At 53.2% G+C, this 19392-nt stretch overlaps 1 protein-coding gene across 4 annotated transcripts in view; it reads left to right on the top strand.

The window, feature by feature from the left end:
• The window catches only part of DVL3 (dishevelled segment polarity protein 3), a 34555-nt gene extending 15695 nt beyond the window's left edge, over positions 1–18860 (top strand). Inside the window, exons 2-17 of one of the 4 annotated variants that reach the window (XM_053951321.1) lie at positions 6006–6075; positions 9557–9678; positions 10069–10175; positions 10725–10860; positions 11125–11218; positions 11597–11666; positions 11947–12086; positions 12285–12361; positions 12857–12924; positions 13285–13335; positions 13457–13606; positions 14967–15098; positions 15328–15495; positions 16111–16323; positions 16624–17022; positions 17477–18860. In XM_053951321.1, the coding sequence (XP_053807296.1) occupies positions 6006–6075; positions 9557–9678; positions 10069–10175; positions 10725–10860; positions 11125–11218; positions 11597–11666; positions 11947–12086; positions 12285–12361; positions 12857–12924; positions 13285–13335; positions 13457–13606; positions 14967–15098; positions 15328–15495; positions 16111–16323; positions 16624–17022; positions 17477–17508 (2029 nt within the window). In that variant the 3' untranslated portion in view covers positions 17509–18860. Of the gene's footprint in view, positions 1–6005; positions 6076–9556; positions 9679–10068; positions 10176–10724; positions 10861–11124; positions 11219–11596; positions 11667–11946; positions 12087–12284; positions 12362–12856; positions 12925–13284; positions 13336–13456; positions 13607–14966; positions 15099–15327; positions 15496–16110; positions 16324–16623 lie in introns of all 4 variants that reach the window. The other 3 variants (XM_053951323.1, XM_053951322.1, XM_053951324.1) reach the window with 3 other exon arrangements.
• The last annotated feature ends 532 nt before the right edge of the window (positions 18861–19392 follow it).

Genomic DNA, 19392 nt, shown 5'->3' with positions numbered 1-19392 from the left:
ATGACTCTGTGATATAAAATACCCTCTAATTTCCTGAGCCAGGCTGGAACTCCCCGGAGAAGGCAGCGTCTGCCTGCCTGTCCCTCACCCGCCTCTGCATCCATATTCCAGGCTGCCAGCTGCTCCCGCCGGCAAGGCAGCGGGAGGGAAACTGGGAGCATGGCACCTTCCCAGACCGTGGGGAGAAGGTCTGCTGGCTCCAAAGGAGGAGCTGATGGGAGGGTAGGGATGGAGCCAGGGTGGGAGCTGGGTTTCTTTTGCTTCCCTCCCTGCTGCCGGGGTTGTCCCTTCCCCTCCCCCAGCTGCATGGGAGCAGATGTGCTGCTTGTGTCAGCCCTGGCAGCCCCCTCCGCACACCCCAGCCGGGCTCCTGCGCAGCCAGAGCCTCATCCCCTCCTCCTCTTCTTCCTCCTCCTCCTCCCCCCGGCTTGGCCCCGTGTCACTGGGGATGGCGGTGGAATCATCCGCCCACTCGGCCTGCCTCCCCTGTAACCCTCCCTCCTTCCTCCCTCCCGCAGGTCTCTTTGTTGGAAAATTCAAGGCAGATGAGTGCCGGGGAGCGCTGGGCCTGCGTGCTAGGCGCTGAGCTGCAGCTTGGCCTCGGCATGTCTGCTGGCCCCAGGATGGGAAGGGGGCCGGAGAGTGCCCGGCTGCAGGGCAATTCTCTGGGCAGGGCAGCAGCACCGAGGGTCCTGGACTCGCACTCGCGTGGGCAAGGCTCCAGTTGCTTCCACATGAAAGGGTTTTTTCCTGGCCACCATTCTTAGCCTTGTCTTGTACCGAGCACCCAGCAGGACATTGGAACATTCAAAACCTGACAGTAAACTCAAATCAGTCTCTCTGAAATCAGCATTAGGCAGATGTTTTCCCTGGGCTCTGGGAAAAGGAAAGGCTTGGTGAGAACCAGAGAGTCTGAACTCTTTCTGGGTCTGCTCTTTCAGGAATCCCGGGCTCAGACCCAATCAGGTGGGGGCTGTTCACAGCACATTCAGAGGATGGCTTTCCCTGCCAGCACATCCGCGGGACAGTTTCATCTCATGGCTGCCTCCCCATTCAAGCGCGGAGCAGAAACGTGGCACTGCTCACAGCTCCCCCAGAGGCTGCTCGCTCGGTGGCTTCTGACGTGTGAACCTGTGGTCGTGTCCGTGCGAGAAGTGTGACTGGAAGAGTGGTGAGAGGTGGGAGGAGGAAGGCTGCAGCTAGGGCTGAGGCTGGAAAGGAATGGAGGAGGAAGGCTGCAGTTCAGGCTGAGGCTGGAAAGGAATGCAGGGCATGAATAGCTGGGATGGTGTGAGGGGTGACAGATGTGAGCAGCACTGCAGAGATATTCCTGCTTGGCATGTGCCTGACTCCAGCACTATCAGGTTTTGCTCTGTAGAGTCTACATATATAATCCATTGTGCTCTGGCATCTGGGTGATAAATAGTGATAAATAATGTAGTGACTGGGGAAGGAGGGAGAAAACTGCTCTGGGGTGGAGCTGACCCCTGGGATGTCTGGGGCAGCCGCAGGGTAATAAGAGTGAGGAGGGACCAGCTCTCAGGACAGAGGGAGCTTGTTCTCCATCAGGCATTGCAGCTGAGGCTGAATGGGCGGGTCTTGGGGTTGGTTTCCTCTGTCCCCACTGAATGTGGAATAGTTGACTTGTGCTGAGCAGTTGGTCACCTTGACCCAACAAATATATCACCCTGTCCCTTCACCCATAGGCAGGGCTCTGTGTCCCTGAGCAGGCAGCATGTAGCACTGAAAATTGGCTCTGCCTGAAGTTCTCTCTAGGAATTGGATGCAGTCCAGGCTGCTGGCGACAGTATGAATGGATGCTAGTGCAGCCAGGGCAGGGTGTGTGTGTGTGTGTGCACTTGGAAGTGAGAAGACAACAACTTGCCTGCACTGGAAAGGGCTGGTGTGGGCACCAAAGAGGGTGGGTCCCAAGGGGATTGCCTGTATTTGACATTCATCTGGGCTGCAGGGGCTTTGGGCAGAGGCTGGCACAGAACATGCTGAAGGAGCGTTAAACTATCAGGGTTTTAATCCATCGTCACTGCTCCTTTCCTGCTTTTCCTGCTTCTCCATCTGTGCAAAAGGAATTAACACACATCCTGGGAGTGGATTAGACTGCTCAAACCATGACCTCCTCATCTGTGCCTTCTGGGGATGGGTAGTCTTTGTGCAGTCCCTTTGCTGGCTCTCCAGTTTTGTCAGGGATTGTGAGTGCCAGCTGCCAGCAAAGGCCTGGCGGCGTGCTGCCTTTCACCCCGTGGGACAGCCCTTTGCTGAGCGTGTGTGACACTGGTGCAACCAGTGGGGCTGGCGGGGTGGAGCAGGCCTGCTCCCCAGGTCTAGGCTTCTAGCACTGTTCATTTGCCTTTTGCTGATGCCTTGTGAGTGTTGGCAAGCCTTGTGTCCTGTTTTCAGGGACAGTTGGGGTAGCTGTTGGCACACCACAGAGCACAGCCAGGAGCCCAGAGCGCCTGTTTCTCCAAGCCCCAGCGTGCTGCGACTTGATGGCACGCTGGGGCAATGGGCCACAACTCCGTGCCCCACCTTTGCATCCTTGTTGATTCCCCGTGAGCTGGGGACTGGCTTCGGGACCTTTCAGAGCTGTTGATAGAATTCCACTTCTGAGTAGTGTTAGATACTTATAATCTACTTACTTTTAATACATAATTTCTCTTAGTTTCACATTCTTTACTTGTTTTTTTTTTTCTTTTTTTTTGGACTTTCTCCCTACCCCCATAATTTATTCACTATCTAGTTACTTCATGTTTTAAGCATAATATGTGTCAAGCTACCTTAAATATAGGTTGGAAGGGGGAACATATTATCACAAACTAATTGTAATATATCTTTGTATTAAATAAGAGTGCTTTAAATGTTGTCATTGGATAGAAAAGCAAATGAGCTTGTTAAAGCCTATTTTGGTATTTGATTTATCAAAGATAGTAGTAATTGACTCTTCTGAATTCGTAAGTTGTTTCGGTTGCAGATTGTGTGGAAAAAGTATTTAGGGGTCCAGTGATACTTATAATTAAAAAAAAAAACAACAACTTTCTCAGAAGAAAACTGATTTTTTTTCCTACTGGGGAAAAAATAAAGTTCTTCTTTCACTGTGAAGGCTGATAATAATGAAGCTGTTTGTGTAATGCAGGGACATGACATGACATTATGGCACAACTATAAAGCTTGAAGTGATGTTGAAATATTATGTATGTAATTAAAAAGCAACAGTATCATTTAGCAGGCATCATGTTTAATGTATTTCACTTTCATCTATTAGAAATCTCTGGCATAGTTTGTGATTCTTTCAGATCATTATAAAGAGGCTTAAATTATGTATTTCTTTAGAAAAAAGCAAACTGGTGGAAATATGTCTACTGGAAATACAGTACAGTAGAAACAGTCTGGGAAGTCGCTGGAGTGTGTGGAAGAACTTCCTGATACAGTGGGTGAGGGAGCCAGCTGGGGAAGGCATGCACTGGACTTGTTTGTGAACAGAGAAGAGCTGGTGGGTGATGTGATGGCTGGAGGCCGCCTTGTGCACACCAACCACAACATGATAAGAGTTTTAGATTCTCAGAGAAGTAAGGCGGAGGATCAGCAGAACTGCCACCTTGGACTTGCAGAGGGCAGACTTTGGCCTGATTGGGGGCTTGGTTGACAGAGTATCTTGAGAGGCAGTCCTGAAGGGCAAAGGAGCCCAAGAAGGCTGGATATTCTTCAAGACAGAAATCTAAAAGATGCAGGAGCAGGCCGTCCCTATGTGCTTGAAAGACAAACCAGCGGGGAAGAAGAATGGCCTGGCTTAGCAGGGAAATTTGGCTCAAACTCAAGAAAAAATAAAATATTTTACCTTTGGGAGAATGGGAGGCAACTTAGGAGTGCTACGAGGATGTTGTGAGGTTTTGCAGGAAGAGCTAGAAGGGCCAAAGCCCAAGTGGAACTTACCTGGCTACTCCTGTTAAAGACAATTAAAATGTTTTTACAAATAATGTCAGTAACAAAAGGAGGGCTAAGGAGAATGTCCATCCTTTATTGGATGTGGGGGCACACAGTGACAAAAGGTGAGGAAATGGCTGGGGTGCTTGATGTCTTCTTTGCCTCAGTCTTTAATAGCAAGATCAGCTGTTCTCAGGGTGCCCAGCCCTCTGAGCTGTGAGACAGGGACAGGGAGCAGAATGAAGCCCATGTAATCCAAGAGGAAATGGTCAGCAACCTGCTTAAATGCACAAAAGTCTACGGGGTCAGATGGGATCCACCCAAAGATACTGAGGGAGCTGGTGGAAGTGCTTACTGAGTCACTCTGTCATTTACCAGCAGTCCTGGTCAACCAGGGAGGTCCCAGGTGACTGGAGGTTGGCAAATGTGATGTGCATCTACAAGGAGGGCTAGAAAGAGTATCCAAGGGAATTACATGCCTGTCAGCCCAACCTCAGTGCCAGGGAAGGTCATGGGACAGATTATCTTGAGTGCCATCATGGGGCATGTACAGAACAGCCAGGCAATCAGACCCAGCTGGCATGGGTTTTGGAAAGGCAGGTCCTGCTTGACCAGCCTGATCTCCTGTGACAGTGTGGCACAGTTAGTGGATGAAGGAAATGCTGTGGTTGTTATCTACCTGGGCTTTAGTAAAGCCTTTGACACTATTTCCCACAGCATTCTCCAGGAGAAACTGGCTGCTCATGGCTTGGACAAGTGCACTGTTCCCTGTGTAGAAAATTGGATGGTTGGGCTCAGGAGGTTGTCAGGAGTGGAGGTACATCCATTGGCTACTCACAGTGGTGTTCTCCAGGGCTCAGTACTGGGGCCAGTCCTGTTTAATATCTTTATCAATGATCTGGTCATGAGGATTGAGGGCACACTCAGTTCACAGATGACTAAGTTGGGTGGGAGTGTTGATGTGCTGGAGGGTAGGACGGCTCTGTAGAGAGATCTGGACAGTCTGGATTGACGGGCCAAGGCCAGTTGCATGAGGTTTGACAAGGCAAGTGCTCGGTCCTGCACCTGGGTCACAACCCCACACAGCTCTGCAGGGTGGGGGAAGGCAGCCTGGAAAGCTGCCTGATGGGAAAGGACCTGCAGGTGCTAGTTGACAGTGGCTGAACATGAGGCAGCGTGTGCTCAGGTGGCCAAGAAAGTCAATGGCATTGTGGGTTGTGTCAGCAGTAGTGTGCACAGCAGGACCAGGACAGTGACTGTCCCTTGTACTTGGGACTGGTGAGGTCACACCTTGAATCCTGTGCTCAGTTTAGGGCCCCTCTCTACAAGACATTGAGGTGCTGGAGCATGTTTAGAAAAGGGCAACAGAACTGGGGAAGGGTCTGGAGCACAAGTCCTGTGAGGAGCAGCTGAGGGAGCTGGTTGTGTTTCATCTGGAAAAAAGGAGGCTCAGGGTGGACCTTCTCACTCTCTACAACTCCCTGAAAGGAGGCTGTATCCAGGTGGGGATTGGTCTCTTAGGAAGCAACAGGACAAGATGAAATTGCCTCAAGTTGTGCCAGGGGAGGTTTAGATTGGACATTAGGAACATTTCTTCACCAAAAGGGTCGAGCACTGAAACAGGCTGCCTAGGGGAGTGATGGAGTCATCATTCCTGAAGGTAATTAAAAGTTGTGTAGATGTGGCACTTGGGGACATGGTTTGGTGGTGGCCTTGGCAGTGCTTGGGTAATGGTTGGACTTGATGATCTTAAAGGTCTTTTCCAACCTAAATGATTCTATGATTCTATGATATGCACCTGAATTTTACTTTTACTGATTAAAATGTGATCTGAGGGATGAAACAGCTGTATGCACATAGAAAGGCTATTCTGTCTTTGGCTCCTCTTCAGGCTGCCAGTCATGGTTGTGGGCATAGGAACCTGTGGCCTAGCAGCAGGAGAGAGCTGCCAGTCCTCTCCTGCTCCATCCCCAAAGATGCCTGGTGCTGTATGCAAATACAAATCTGGGAGTCTCCTTTTCCTTTGAAGTCTTGAACCCAGCTCTGACTGCCTCCTCTCCCCTCTGCAGGGTGGTGAAAGAAGAGATCTCGGATGACAATGCCAAGCTTCCCTGCTTCAACGGCCGGGTGGTGTCGTGGGTAAGCAAGCCCCTTGCTTCAGTGTCTCTCAGCCTGTTTGTGCCCTCTCTGAAAAACACTGTTTGGATGTGGGGTGCCAAGTAAGGCACAGCCAGCACACACTGTTGGTGTGCTGGCTGCTCATGAAGCTGATGAGGTGGATGCCCATACTCCAGTCCCTCAGCTGGACGTGGGAGCTCTGTGATGCTGGGTCCACTGTGCCAGGGAAGATGTGGGATATCTCTATGAAGAGCTCCTGGTGACTGATGCCTAGCAGAGATCATGGTCGTGGCCTATCCACAGCATAACCCCTGTGCCCCTATGGCAGGGTCAGCTCTTCCAAGGAAAGTCTCGCTCCAATGACTGGTGCAAAAGGCTTAAGTGACTTTAGTGCTGGTGAAGCGGACTGGATTTGACTGCCCTGAAGACTAAAGGTACTGCCTGGGCAGCTGCAGGACAAGCTTTTCCCTCAGTACCATGCAATGCATATGCTCTGCTCCCTGCTTGCTTGCTTCCCTCTGTCCCCACGGGGACCCTCTGTTAGTGGGGTGAGAGTCTCCACAGCACATCATCCAGTTTTCCCTCTGCTGAGCTGCAGTTTGTGCTGATGAGGGTGTGGGGATCTACACCAAGACTCAAGTGCCTTTTTCCAGAGGCCTCTGAACGGTAAAAATCCTCAGCAAATCAGGCCAGGTCACACCTAATTCTGCTTCTATCCCTGCACCAAACAATGACGGGGCAGGCAGGCACCCCACTGCCGACACAGCTGCCGCTGGAATTCCAGCCCGGGGAGCAGGGTGCAGGCTGGAGCAGGGAGGAAAGGCTGTGCTGGGCTCCGGCACAAAGAGCTGGGGCCGGACGCCTGCCGTCCTCCCTCTAGCGGTTATCCAGGGCCTTCGGAAATCAGCCTGTGTCCGGCTCTCGGCCACCACACGTTCCTCTGCATCCATCCCACTGCTGCTGCATCTGCCCCAAGATGTGCCACCACCCCACCCTTTCCAGCTGCTTTTTGCTTTCACCTGCCCTATGGGGAGTCCCAAAGTCTCTAAATCCATTCCAGTGCTCCTTTTTTATCTGGTGTGCTTTTCTTTCTGATCCATATGTCCATATAGCTGCTGGCTTTCCTTGTAGGAGCTCTTTGGTTGTTCAGTGTGTGAGTGGCACAGATCTGGTGTGGGTCTGTCTGGTGTGACCACCATGCTGCTGCTCTGCTGGGCTGGATCCTTGCAGGGAACTTGTGCCCAGAGTGAGCATCACTACCAGCTCTTGTGCATGAAGGGTAATGTCAGTCCCAGAGGTCTTTGTGCACCTGATGATCCCTTTTACTACCACTGCTGAGAGTCTCCTAGTCTCCTAGTCTCCTAGTCTCCTCAGTCCCAGAGGTCTTTGTGCACCTGATGATCCCTTTTACTACCACTGCTGAGAGTCTCCTAGTCCATGGGTGGTTTGGGGGCTGAGAGGGGAGCACTTGCTTTGCTGCTTCCAACTGACAGGCTGGAATGATGCTATTTTTGGAACTCAGTACTAATTTTAGCAACAGGGAAAGACAGAAGCTTGAATCCAAGTGAGTATTTTCTGACAGTGTAAGAAGCAGGAAAAGTGCAGGATGGTTATCAGAACCTTCCTGGGAGGAAATCCCAGCCTTGGGAGTGTTAGAGGAAGATAGCATCAATCCCGCCTGCTTGGAACACCCCCTCCACCCTCCTCACTGCTGTTTGACAGCTGCCTGTGGCTAGTTCCCTCTGTCCAGATCTATTTGCTTGATGTTGCCTTGAGATTTTCAAGCATAAAGTGTTATAAGACTTTTCCCTAGGCAATGCTTGCCACTTTCAGCATCTTTTCTACTCTGCACTCCTGGGCAGTGGCTACCAGAATAGGGATGTGGCCCTTAGGGAGGGGGATGTATCCTGGGAAGACAAGTCACCAGGAAGGTGCCAGGAGCAGAGCCAGGCATGTGCCTCAGGATTGCTGGAGGGAGAGAAGCTGACCTGAGTGTGAGATGAGCTGGTTAGACAGTTGTGAGAGCAGGAGCCATTGGGCTTGTCCTGGGGCCTGTGGGACGGGCTCTGCAGCTTTTGACACCTGAGGCTGCTCTCTGCCCTGTCTGCTGCCTTGGCTCTGGCTTTTTCAAGGCTGCCCTGTCTTCCTTGCCCCAGCTACATCCCTGTCTTTGTTTCCAATATTTCTGGCAGTAGACCTCTCATCTGCTATGCTAACGATGATCTTGTGGGGTCTATATCCCCCTTATGAGGGTTTCCCCAGTTCCTGAAGGTGGGCAGGGCACAGCTCTTTCATCAGTGATGCTGGGAAGCACTCAAGACCTGTATAAATGGGCTGTGCTTCTATCATCTGAGTTGGTATCTGGTCTTGGCTCCATGCAGATGTGGTTCCCTCACCAGTAAGCAGTAGTGATGCCTCTGAATTTACACTGGGTATTATGGTTTGGACAGCAGCTATCAGCTTTTTTCCAGCCTATGTTTCATATTTTGTCTATCCTGAGCAACAATGGGTATTCCTCACCTCTGTTAGATCCTTTCTGGGCCCTGTCACCTCTGCTCTGGAGGTCCTGACTGCTTCTGTCAAGGAAGAGGCTTTTTGTTGCTTTCTTGCCTGACCCTGTTGGGATTAGCCCAGTTCATTACAGCTTGAAAGTAAGGGAGAGTGCAAATCTGGACAGGGAACAATACTGGGGAGCAGCTCATTTGAGCTGTCCTCTGTTTCATTCCACTGGCAAGCCCATGGCCTGTGGGAGAGTCTCCAGCTCATTCCCTGAGCCCTGAAATTGATGGTTTATTATTATAGAGCCAGAATGCCGGTGTCTTGGTGTGCCTGGGCTGCCCCACAGCATGGCTGGTATAAAGAGGTTTAACCCTTTCTTGAATTTCTGCACTGGGGAATCCATTGAGCATCCCAGAGACTGGCTGAAGGTTGTGCTCAAGCCAATAAGCTGAACACAACATGAAAGTTTGTGAAGTACATATGGAAGCCAGTCTGTTTCAAGAGTCTATTTCAAAGCCAGTCTTGGCCCTGAGCTCTGTTATGCCCAGCTTCTGAGGGTTGTGAAGGTGGAAGTCCTGCTGGGTCCCACAGCTTGAAGGCAGAAGTGTAGAGGCTGTTAGAGCTGAGGAAAGGAATGACTCATAACTGTCTTTTCCAGTAGGAGAACTGGGGGAATCCAGTCCCTGCTGCAGGATGTGTGCTAAAGGTTACCTGAGTGTGTGGTGTGGGTGTTCAGGTGATGTTAGAGTGTCCAAGCACAGCTGTCACCCACCCGGGCTTCACTGCTGGGTCAGGAATTCCTGAGCCACAAATAGCCAGCGTCTGGGAAGGCCGTGGGGGGAAATGTTGCTACATGCTTGGCCTGTTCCATACCTGCTCCTGGGCATCTGCTGTTGTCAATGGCCAGAAATGAGATCCTGGGCCAGGCAGGCTTTTGGCCAGCTCCTTTGGCCACTCTTATAAATGTTTTCTCAGTTTCCTTTTCTGTTTCTCATCCCTCCAGCTGGTGTCTGCAGAGGGTTCCCATTCAGATGCTGGCTCGGTCTGTGCCGATAACCAGACAGAGCTGCCACCCTCCATGGAGCGCACAGGAGGAATTGGAGACTCCAGGCCCCCTTCTTTCCAGTAAGTTACATGGATGTCTGTTCTGGTTTCCAAGGGCCACATGGTGCATTTGCTGTAATCCAGACCAGTATCCCAGGCCAGGCTGGGACACTCTTACCCAAGTTGTCAGGGATGACAGCCAGCAAGAGGGGAGGAGAGTGGGGCTGGGAGCCGATTTGAAGTGGAGCTGCACTATTCAACAAACAAGGACATGCTGAAAATACTGCAGGGAAAGAGCCAGCACAGCATCCCCAGTCCTTTGTCCTGCACTTGTAGGTGTGCTGTGGTTGTTCCTGTCCCTCAAGGAGACAGCTGATGGCTGGAACCTTGTGTTGGTCAGGACAGAGGTAGAGAGAGCCTAGTCAAGTTGTTCTCTGTTGAACATATTTGTTTGCTTTTATCTCATCACAGCCCTAACACTGGGGGGAGTCGGGAAAACTTGGACAATGAGACAGAGACAGACTCAGTGGTCTCATCACAGAGGGAACGACCTCGTCGGACAGATGGGCCTGAGCATGGTGAGTGCTGGTAACATGGTGAGAGCTCTGCAAAGGCATGGCTGGGGCATGGCTGGCAGCGCCAGCTCCAGACTTGGGGCAGCTTTCCCAGCTCAAAAGGGCTATTCTGTAGCTTTTAGAAGGGCCATAGCCTCACATTGGAGGTAGGAGCTAACACCTGTGTTACATCAGAGCTTGGTGTTGAACCCTTTGGGGTCAAGGGAGATCTCCTTTAGAAGCCCCAAGAGCTGGAGACAGCTTTGCCTCTGTCTTCTTAGAAGAGTGAGCTTTAGCCTTGGCACTAGTGCTGCTTCTTGCTCTACCAAGGAAACAGCTGCAAGTCTTCCACAAGTTTAGCAGCATTGTCCCTACTGGCCCATCAGCCTCTTCCTATCCCGTAGTGATAGAAGAGGTATCCCATAGGAGATGGATCTGAGCCCAGGGTAGACTGAGAGTTATTTGGCACTAGATGGGATTGACTGATGGCCAGGTTTGTTCTGAGGAGGTTGCCATGAGCCCTGCACAGGGGAAGGGTTTGTCTCAAGCCCACCGAGCCTTGTCTTTTCACAGCACCCAGGGTGAATGGGACAGTGAAGGGAGAGCGGCGCCGAGACCTGGGTGGGTACGAGAGCTCCTCCACGCTCATGAGCAGCGAGCTGGAGACCACCAGCTTCTTCGATTCAGATGAAGATGACTCCACCAGCAGGTAGGAGCACTTGAGTCTTGAGGAAACACTAATTTCCCCCTGACTCTCAGAAGAGAGAGATGCCTTTTGTAGGGCACAGTAGTCCTGGGCTCAGACTTGCTTCTGTCTCACCCAGCAGATCCATCTGCAATTGTCTGTCCCCCATGTGCATGTTCTCCACTCTGCCCCTGCAGTCTTCTATTCCCTTTGCCATTTCCATGGCTCTCTTGCTGCCAGAGCCACCACTATGGCAGCAGAAGAGCTGACTCTTGCTTTTGCCTGCAGGTTTAGCAGTTCAACAGAGCAAAGCAGTGCTTCCCGTTTAATGAGGAGGCACAAGCGACGCCGGAGGAAACAGAAGGCTCCACGCATTGAGCGGGTACCCAGGGAGAGGGGCTGGGTATCCTGGGAGGGGCAGTGCAGGCCAGGGTGGGCTCACAGGGATTCAGCTGGTTTTGCTGTGGGCATGGCTTCGGATGAGTGTCCAAGTACTGAGACTTCAAAAAGTGCTGTGAACCTTTTCCAAGCCAATGTAGCCTCAAGAGCTGGGACCACAGGCCTTGTCCTGGCTGTAGAGAGCTCATAAGGACCATGGTTGTTCTTTAGCTCTGCAAAACTCCCAGCATAAGACTGGAGTTGTGGGTGGTGGCTGTGGTGCCACAAGGAGGGGCAGGAAGAAAAGGACAAGTGGAGGAAGCTAGGGCTGGGAATGTTACTGAGGCACAGGAGGACATCTCATGTTTTGCTTACGTTGCAGTCCTCGTCCTTCAGCAGCATCACAGACTCCACCATGTCCCTGAACATCATCACGGTCACGCTGAATATGGGTGAGTGGGAGGTGTGCATGGAGCCTGCAGTCCTTCCAGAGCGAGACTGGGTCGTGGAGAGGGGTAAAAGAGAACATGTGGGGGAGGAGTGAGGAGATGGATTCTGTAGGAGATTGGCTTCTCTTGAAGAAATTGTCTCTCAAGAGTTTGTGTGTCCCAGGACATTTCTCTGGGACAGGGGTGCAAATCACCACCATTAGGATGTGGTTTTACTGAGGTTAGGTCTGCTTGTGCTTGATGCTTTGGGGTGACTTACTTCTTTCTCTTTCCATCCTTGCAGAGAAATACAACTTTCTGGGCATTTCTATTGTGGGACAGAGCAATGAGCGTGGGGATGGAGGCATTTATATTGGCTCTATCATGAAGGGAGGTGCTGTGGCAGCTGATGGCAGGATTGAGCCAGGAGACATGCTCTTGCAGGTACTTCACACCCACATATCTCCATCTTTGGGCCTGGGAAAGCAGTTAAGAAAAGACCCAGAAACCTCCCTGAGAACTTTGGCAGGCTAAACCCAGGAAGCTGTGCTTGGAAGAGGGAAGCTGAGTCACTGCTGAGCTGAGTGGGGAGTTCAGCCTCTGGTCACATCTCTGGGACTCACCTCTTTGTGTTGTTTGTAGGTAAATGACATCAACTTTGAGAACATGAGCAACGATGATGCTGTGCGGGTGCTGAGGGAGATCGTGCACAAGCCGGGGTGAGTACTTGGGTTGTTCCTTCCATCCAGGGACATCTGCACAGCTTGTGCTTGGAGTGTGTGAGTTGTATCTTCCAGCCACCTCTGCCAGTGCCTCTGCAGAAGCTCAGAACTTAGGGTTTTGGTGTTGCTTTGATTCCTGGGTTTTCATGTCCAATGCAAGAATTGCAGGGAATTGGGGTCTCTGCTCCTTTTCTGTGGGGATGCCATGTTGCTGCTCATTGCAGGGCAATGGAACTAGATGACCTTTAAAGATCCTTTCCAAAACAAACTTTGCTGTGATTCTCTGATTCTATTTGGGTCATCAGCAACCCTCAGCAGGGTCACATCATTTTGTTCATGTCACTAGGAAACCCAAAGCTAGAGGGGGAACAAAGTCACTTTACTAGCAGCTTCTCCCTGTCTCCCAGGAGAGAGCTGGCACACAGCATCCACTCATCATGCAGGGGTTTGTGTTACTCTGCTCTGGCTCTAACTCTCACCTTTTTGTTGCAGGCCCATCACCCTGACAGTGGCCAAGTGCTGGGACCCCAGTCCGCGGGGCTGCTTCTCGTTACCCAGGAGTAAGTGGATAGCTGACCCACCCTTAGCGCTGGTGCCCAGCTCATGTGAGAGCCCTGCCTTAAGCACTTACTTGGTTGTTGTCTTGTTCCTCCCCTATGTGTGTGACTCCATGGGGCACTGAATTGGGGTTTGATGGGGTTTCAGCTCTCCTTTTAGGAGGCTGCTATGTCCTATTCCCAAACCAAAATGCCCATAAGCCCAGCCCTTCTTCCCACATCACGCTGGGGACGCGTTTCACTGGGGCAGGGAGGTCACTTGCTTGGGGCGCCAGAGGAAAGAGAAACCCCCGCTTAAGCCATAGGGGGATCTCTCCCTCTGGACCTCTCCTGCTGACCCTCCCTCTCTTCTTTCTCTCCCAGTTGCGCCCCAGCGGATCTGGGCTGGGCCAGACTCTCCATGCTCCGATCCGGGTGAGTCCCGGCAAATACTGGGGATGGAATGGGCTGTGCTGAATCCCTGTCCCTCCCCAGAGGTTGTTTTGATGAGGTGATAATTTCTTACAATTACTGACTGACTCTTTCTTCATTGCAGGTGAGCCCATCCGGCCCATTGACCCGGCAGCCTGGGTGTCTCACACGGCAGCGATGACTGGCACCTACCCAGCGTACGGTATGAGTCCATCCATGAGCACAATCACTTCCACCAGCTCCTCCATCACCAGCTCCATCCCAGAGACTGAACGTAAGTCCTTGTGCCTCCGTGCTGCACCCGCTGCACGGCCTCCTCACCTTCACTATGCTGTGAAAGGAGCAATACATCTGCCTGGGGACAGCTGGGGTGGGCCTGGTCTGCCCTGCCAAGGGACTGGGAGGGCAGTAGCTCTCGCTGGGCTGGCACTTTGATGAGTGCGAGTTCTGCCTGGGAGAATTAATACTATGTTTTTAAGCCTTCTGTGTGAGGAGAGTAGAGGAGCCTGGCTGCAATCAGGAGCTGTGGCAGGTGTAGAGGAAAGGCTCAGACCAGTCAGGGGAGTCAGGGGTTGGCTGCTGAGAATGTGGAGCCAGAGAGATTCAGCATGTCCCTGGAGCAATTGAGAGCTCCTCCCAGACAGCAGAAGGAGGAGGCAGCTGAGAGCAAAGAGCCTTGTGGTGGGGCAGGGTCCTGCTGAGCACAAGCTTCTTGGTTGCTTTCTGAAGGTTTGGGATGATTTGGTATATAGAGCCCTGAAGCAAGGGTCTGGAGAGCTTGGGTGAGGCAACAAGCCAAGAGTTTGTTGTAAGTTTGTGAGCCCTCTTGCCTGGGCTTTGCCCAAGAGGAAACTGCTGACATGTTGTCCTGGTTTTGGACAAATTAGGGGAAAACACCTCTAAAGGAGCTCCCTATAGGAAACCAAACCTTCCGCAACCTCTCTCTCACCACCGGGTTCGGGAGGAATTCTTTCAGAGGGGAAAGTGGAAAAAACTTGTTTATTAAGGCACAACAAAAAAACACTTTTCAGCACAAGAGAAATAGCTTAAGACGATTACAGATGTTTTTACCAGTCCAAGGGGGTTGAGCTGTATCTCTCTTTGCCGCAGAGGGTATGCAGCTTCTTTTGCAGACCCTGGGGGAGCTCCTGCCCGGAGTAGGTCCGATGTCTTCGGGGGGGGGGGGGGGGGGGGGAAGGGAACAACGGAAATCGGGAAAAAGGAAAAAAAATGGCTAAAAAGCAAGCCAGCGAAAAGCAGAGAAAAAAGAGAGGAAAGCAGAGCCAGTAAAGCATGCAGCCAGCAGCAAGCAAAGCAGCAAGTAAGCTAAGCGGTGAGCCAGCAGCCAGCCGGGGGGGGGGGGGGGGGGGGGGGGGAAGGAAGACAAAACAAACTGAGGACAGGGAACAAAAACCACGATTGGGATAATGAGCATGAAAATGTCCTGTCCCTACGACACATGTGAAGGATAACATGGGAAGGCTGGAAGGGGGGGTTACACAGTGTGTACCCTGAGGCTGTCTGCGATGTATTGTTCCCTGGCCCATTCCTCCCATGTGTGATGCTTCCATGTGGCCCTCTTGTCTCTTCTTTTCTCTCTCACCTCTGCCTACCTTCCTTCATCCACACCACAGGCCTCGATGACTTTCACCTGTCCATCCACAGTGACATGGCCACCATTGTCAAAGCCATGGCCTCACCAGAGTCAGGCCTCGAGGTGCGTGACCGCATGTGGCTGAAGATCACCATCCCCAATGCCTTCATTGGTAAGAGACTGTGCTGCCTGCAGCAGAGGCAGGGACTGGGGAGTGGGTGGCCTGTTTTCAGGCAGATGTCCAAGGGAGCATCTCTGTCACCATAAACAAACTGCTGGCTAGGCAAGAGTCATGAATTGAACCTTTTGACCCACTTTGCCTTTGCTCCAGTGTGGCTCACTGCCTCAAGGGCCACCGTCTTCCTCTCTCTTGCCAAACTTAACTCTATATTTGATGGCAGGTTCGGATGTGGTAGATTGGCTCTATCACCATGTGGAGGGCTTTACAGACCGCCGTGAGTCCCGCAAATATGCCAGCAATCTGCTGAAGGCTGGCTACATCCGACACACTGTGAACAAGATCACCTTCTCGGAGCAGTGCTATTACATCTTCGGGGACCTCTGTGGAAGTATGGCTCTTGGCGTGGGTGGGAGGGAGAGGATGGAGGGTTAGTGGTCCTGCAAAGCCCTGCTGACACCATGGGGACACACCTACAGCCACTGCCATCAGGCTGGGCCCCTTGTTCTACAGACTCTGTTAAGGGAGTGATGAAGAATATCCCAGTTCCCTTGTCCTGCTGCTGAGGTAGTGAAGTTGGAAAGCAGCCGGTTACTGTTACCTACTATGTGATCTTTTCTCTGGGCAGTCATAGCAGAGTCTTAGTCTTTACTGACTGTCTCCAGGCTCTGAATTTCAATGCTGGCAAGGGGTTAGTGCTCAGGCAACTGGGTTCTGCTCATATAAGATGGGGGAAGGAATTGGCAGGGTGAGCTGTAGCTCAGATGTGGTCCTTTCCCACCAGTCTGGTCTCTGTATTAGAGTGGCAGCTTGGACTCCCACAGCCTGGCACTTGTTCAGCCAGGAAGCCCAAATAGTGGCATTGACTAACAGAGAGAGTGCCAACTTCTTGTGTCTCTTTGCATATCCTGTCCTTGTTCATCAGCAAGTGTGGACAGAAAACTGCTTCACCACACATGTTTTTTTTTTCTGCTTGGATTAACCCCTGTTCTCTGCTTTCTTGCAGACATGGCTAATCTGTCTCTTCATGATCATGACGGCTCCAGTGGTGCCTCTGATCAGGACACTTTGGCTCCGCTCCCCCACCCAGGAGCCGCACCCTGGCCTATGGCCTTCCCGTATCAGTATCCACCGCCTCATCCATACAACCCCCATCCCGGCTTCCCTGACCCAGGCTACAGCTATGGAGGGGGCAGTGCAGGCAGTCAACACAGTGAAGGTAAGTGAAAAAGACTAAAATATGCCTGTAGGTGGGCAGATGTCCTGTTCAGTACAGGGCAGCAGCAGGAAAAGGCTGCTTAGGCAAGGCCCTATGTGGGGGAAGCCAGGGTAGAAGCCATCTCAGAAGGGTCGTGGGACTCGCTGCTGAAGGGAGACTGAGAGCACAGACTCTGCTGGGGCCTGGCTGTGCCAGAGCATGCTGCAGTCCTCCCTTGGCTAGAGGAGAATCCATGCGTTCTTCCTGGCTTGTCCGAGCTGGAAAGCAACAGCGCCTAACCTTGCCTCATGTGCTTCACAGGGAGCCGGAGCAGCGGTTCCAATCGCAGTGGCAGCGAGAGGAGGAAGGAGAGAGAGAAGACCGGGGAGTCGAAGTCAGGCGGCAGCGGGAGCGAGTCGGACCACACCACGAGGAGCAGCATGCGGCGCGAGCGTGCGGCCAGCGAGCGCTCGGTGCCGGCCAGCCAGCACAGCCAACGCAGCCAGCACTCCCTGGCTCACAGCATCCGCAGCCACCACAGCCAGCAGTCGTACGGCCCGCCCGGCCTCCCCCCTCTCTTCAGCCCCCCCATGTTGCTGATGCCTCCACCGCCGTCAGCCATGGGGCCCCCCGGGGCGCCGCCGGGCCGTGACCTGGCCTCTGTGCCCCCTGAACTGACAGCCAGTAGACAGTCCTTCCGAATGGCCATGGGCAACCCCAGTGAGTTCTTTGTGGATGTAATGTGAAGCGCCCGTCCCCTGTCTGTCTGCTGTCCCTCCTTCCCCCTTCTATCCCTGTCGTTTGTTTCCTAGGACCAGCCCTGGCTTCACCCCTTGTTTTTTGGGGTTTTTTTTTTGTTTCTTTTTTTTTTTGTCTTGATAACGAAAAGAAAAAAGGGAAAAAAAAATAATAAATGGAACTAAACCTTGATTCTAATCCCTCCTCGAGTGGGGTGGACAGGCCTGGCAGGCCTGCTGGGTGCTGTCAGCCCATCCCGCCACCAGACTTGTGTATTTCCGATGGTAATTCCCTCCTGCCATCCTCTCTAACCCCATTAATCCGCATCCGTCCCAGCACCCTGTGCTGCTTGCCCGTGTGTCACTGCTGCCTCAGTCCTTTCACCCTAAACATCTCTTCTTTCTTTTCACCCTTTTGTGTTTCTTCTATCAAGCAGCAAAGAATTACGGGGTGTTTGACTTTCTCTGAGCCTGCCGCCCATGGGGGGGAGAGCTGGAGCATGGCGTGGCCCGACAGCAGGACACGGAGCTCCAGGGGCGCTGGGCACGCATGGCGCTGAAGATGGCTTCTTTCCTCCCCCTCGTGGAAGATGCCCTGCCCTTCCCACAGCCCTGAGAGGGGAGCAGGGACCAGCCTTATATATGTATTTTAAATCCCATTGTAGTTGCCTTCTGGCTAATGCATGAATGTTCCAGGGCTTCAGTGCCTCCAGGGAGTGGAGAGATGCTGCCACTTCCCTCTTGCCTCCCTTCTCTTGCCCACATATTGGGCCAGGTCCAAGCCTGACACTGACCCATGGCAGGACCCTCTTCACCTTGGCCAGGTCTCAGGGCTGGGGCTGTGATTGCCCAGAGAGGCAATGATTGCCTGTGCACAGTCTCTTGCGTGACTCAGTGCCCTACGCCTGCCCTGGGGTTCTTTGGGGAGATTTAAGGGCAGAGCTCTGCTCCTTCCATCCTGCTCTTTGCCCTCCTGCCTGCAATGTGCTGCTGCCTGTCCTGTTTGTAGGGGCTGTCCCGTGCCTGGGGCTGGCAGTGGCAGCTGTGGCCTTCTCCCTCCTGCTGTCGCGCTGCTGCTCAGCTATGTGGTACCTTCAGGGGCCTGGACTAAGTTAGAAGGCGAGGGCGGGGCACAACTTTCATGCTTTGGAGAAACGTGGAGGTCCCCTGTATTTGCCCTCTGAAGGGCCTGAGTCTGTCTTCTCCTCTGCCCACTGCTGCTGGCCTGGCTGCTGGGAGGGACAAACCTCTGGGACAGCCCCACTCCCTCTGGGCTGTGAGCGAACTCTCCAGGGCTGAGACTGCAGCCTGAACCATGGCCTCTGGGCTCAGTGCCCACAGGTGTGCTGGGACAGTGCTCCCTGCCTTTCTTCCTTCCACTTCTGGGTACTCGGAGACGTGCCTGGGGCTGGGGCAGCCCTTTCCCCATGCCCAGGGCCAAGCACGGTACAGTATGGACACGCTCAACCCTGCTGCTGTTGGTGCTGGCGCCCCGGCGCCCTCTCCTCCTGCCATGCCGTGGCTTTCTCCACAAGCGTTGCCTCCTTCGCTCCTTTTTGTGTTCACAGTTTTTATACGATGGAGTTGAATTGTATTTTGCTCCCTGGGAGTCTGCATTGCCCCTGCAGCCCCCCTGCCAGCTCTCACGCACCATTGGTTCATCTCCCTGACTCCCCAAAGCCTCTCCTTAGCCCGCTGGAGTCAGACTGTCCCCAGTAGCCTCCCTGGCCACTGTGCACTCCTTGCCCTGCCCTACCCACTGGGTTTTATAAAAACAACACCAATCTCCTTGTTTTTATTTATAAACATAGTTTTATTGGACTCCTGGCTTGTGTCGTTCATTTATTCTAAAACCCCAGCCTTCTCCATCCTCCTGCCTTTTGCTCTAAGGCAAGATCCCAGCAGGACAAGGGCACCCTGTGTCAGCGTGCCAGCTGTCATCTCTCGGGATGCCGAGGGCGGCCGCGGGCTGAGTTTCTCCGGAGCAGGGCCTGGGCGGGGGCTCTCGGGGTTCCCTGGGTCCCCGTTTACAGCAGCAGCACTGCGGGGAGAACCAGGGGCCAGTCCGACCGCGGGCGCTGGCCCTTGGCGCAGCAGTGCGGGGCGGGGGAGCGGGGATGCCTGGGCGCGAGGCCAGCGGGAGCCACCAGCGCCTCTGGAAGGGCGCGGCGACCTCAGGACCTCGCAGGGCGAGCGCGGCCTCCTGCCCGGGCGCACCCCCGGCCCAGCCGCTCGCTGAGCGCAGCCACCGTGCTGTCCTCGCCCCGCCACAGACTACAACTCCCAGTACGCCCTGCGCGGCAATGTAATTCCCACCCCCGCCGCGCTGCCCCCCAACCCCGCGGAGGCGCAG

The sequence above is a fragment of the Vidua chalybeata genome, chromosome 10 (genome assembly GCF_026979565.1).
Source record: "Vidua chalybeata isolate OUT-0048 chromosome 10, bVidCha1 merged haplotype, whole genome shotgun sequence".
Classification (NCBI taxonomy): Eukaryota; Metazoa; Chordata; class Aves; order Passeriformes; family Viduidae; genus Vidua; species Vidua chalybeata.
The sequence above is the reverse complement of the archived record's forward strand: the minus strand, read 5'-3'. Positions and strand labels throughout refer to the sequence as shown.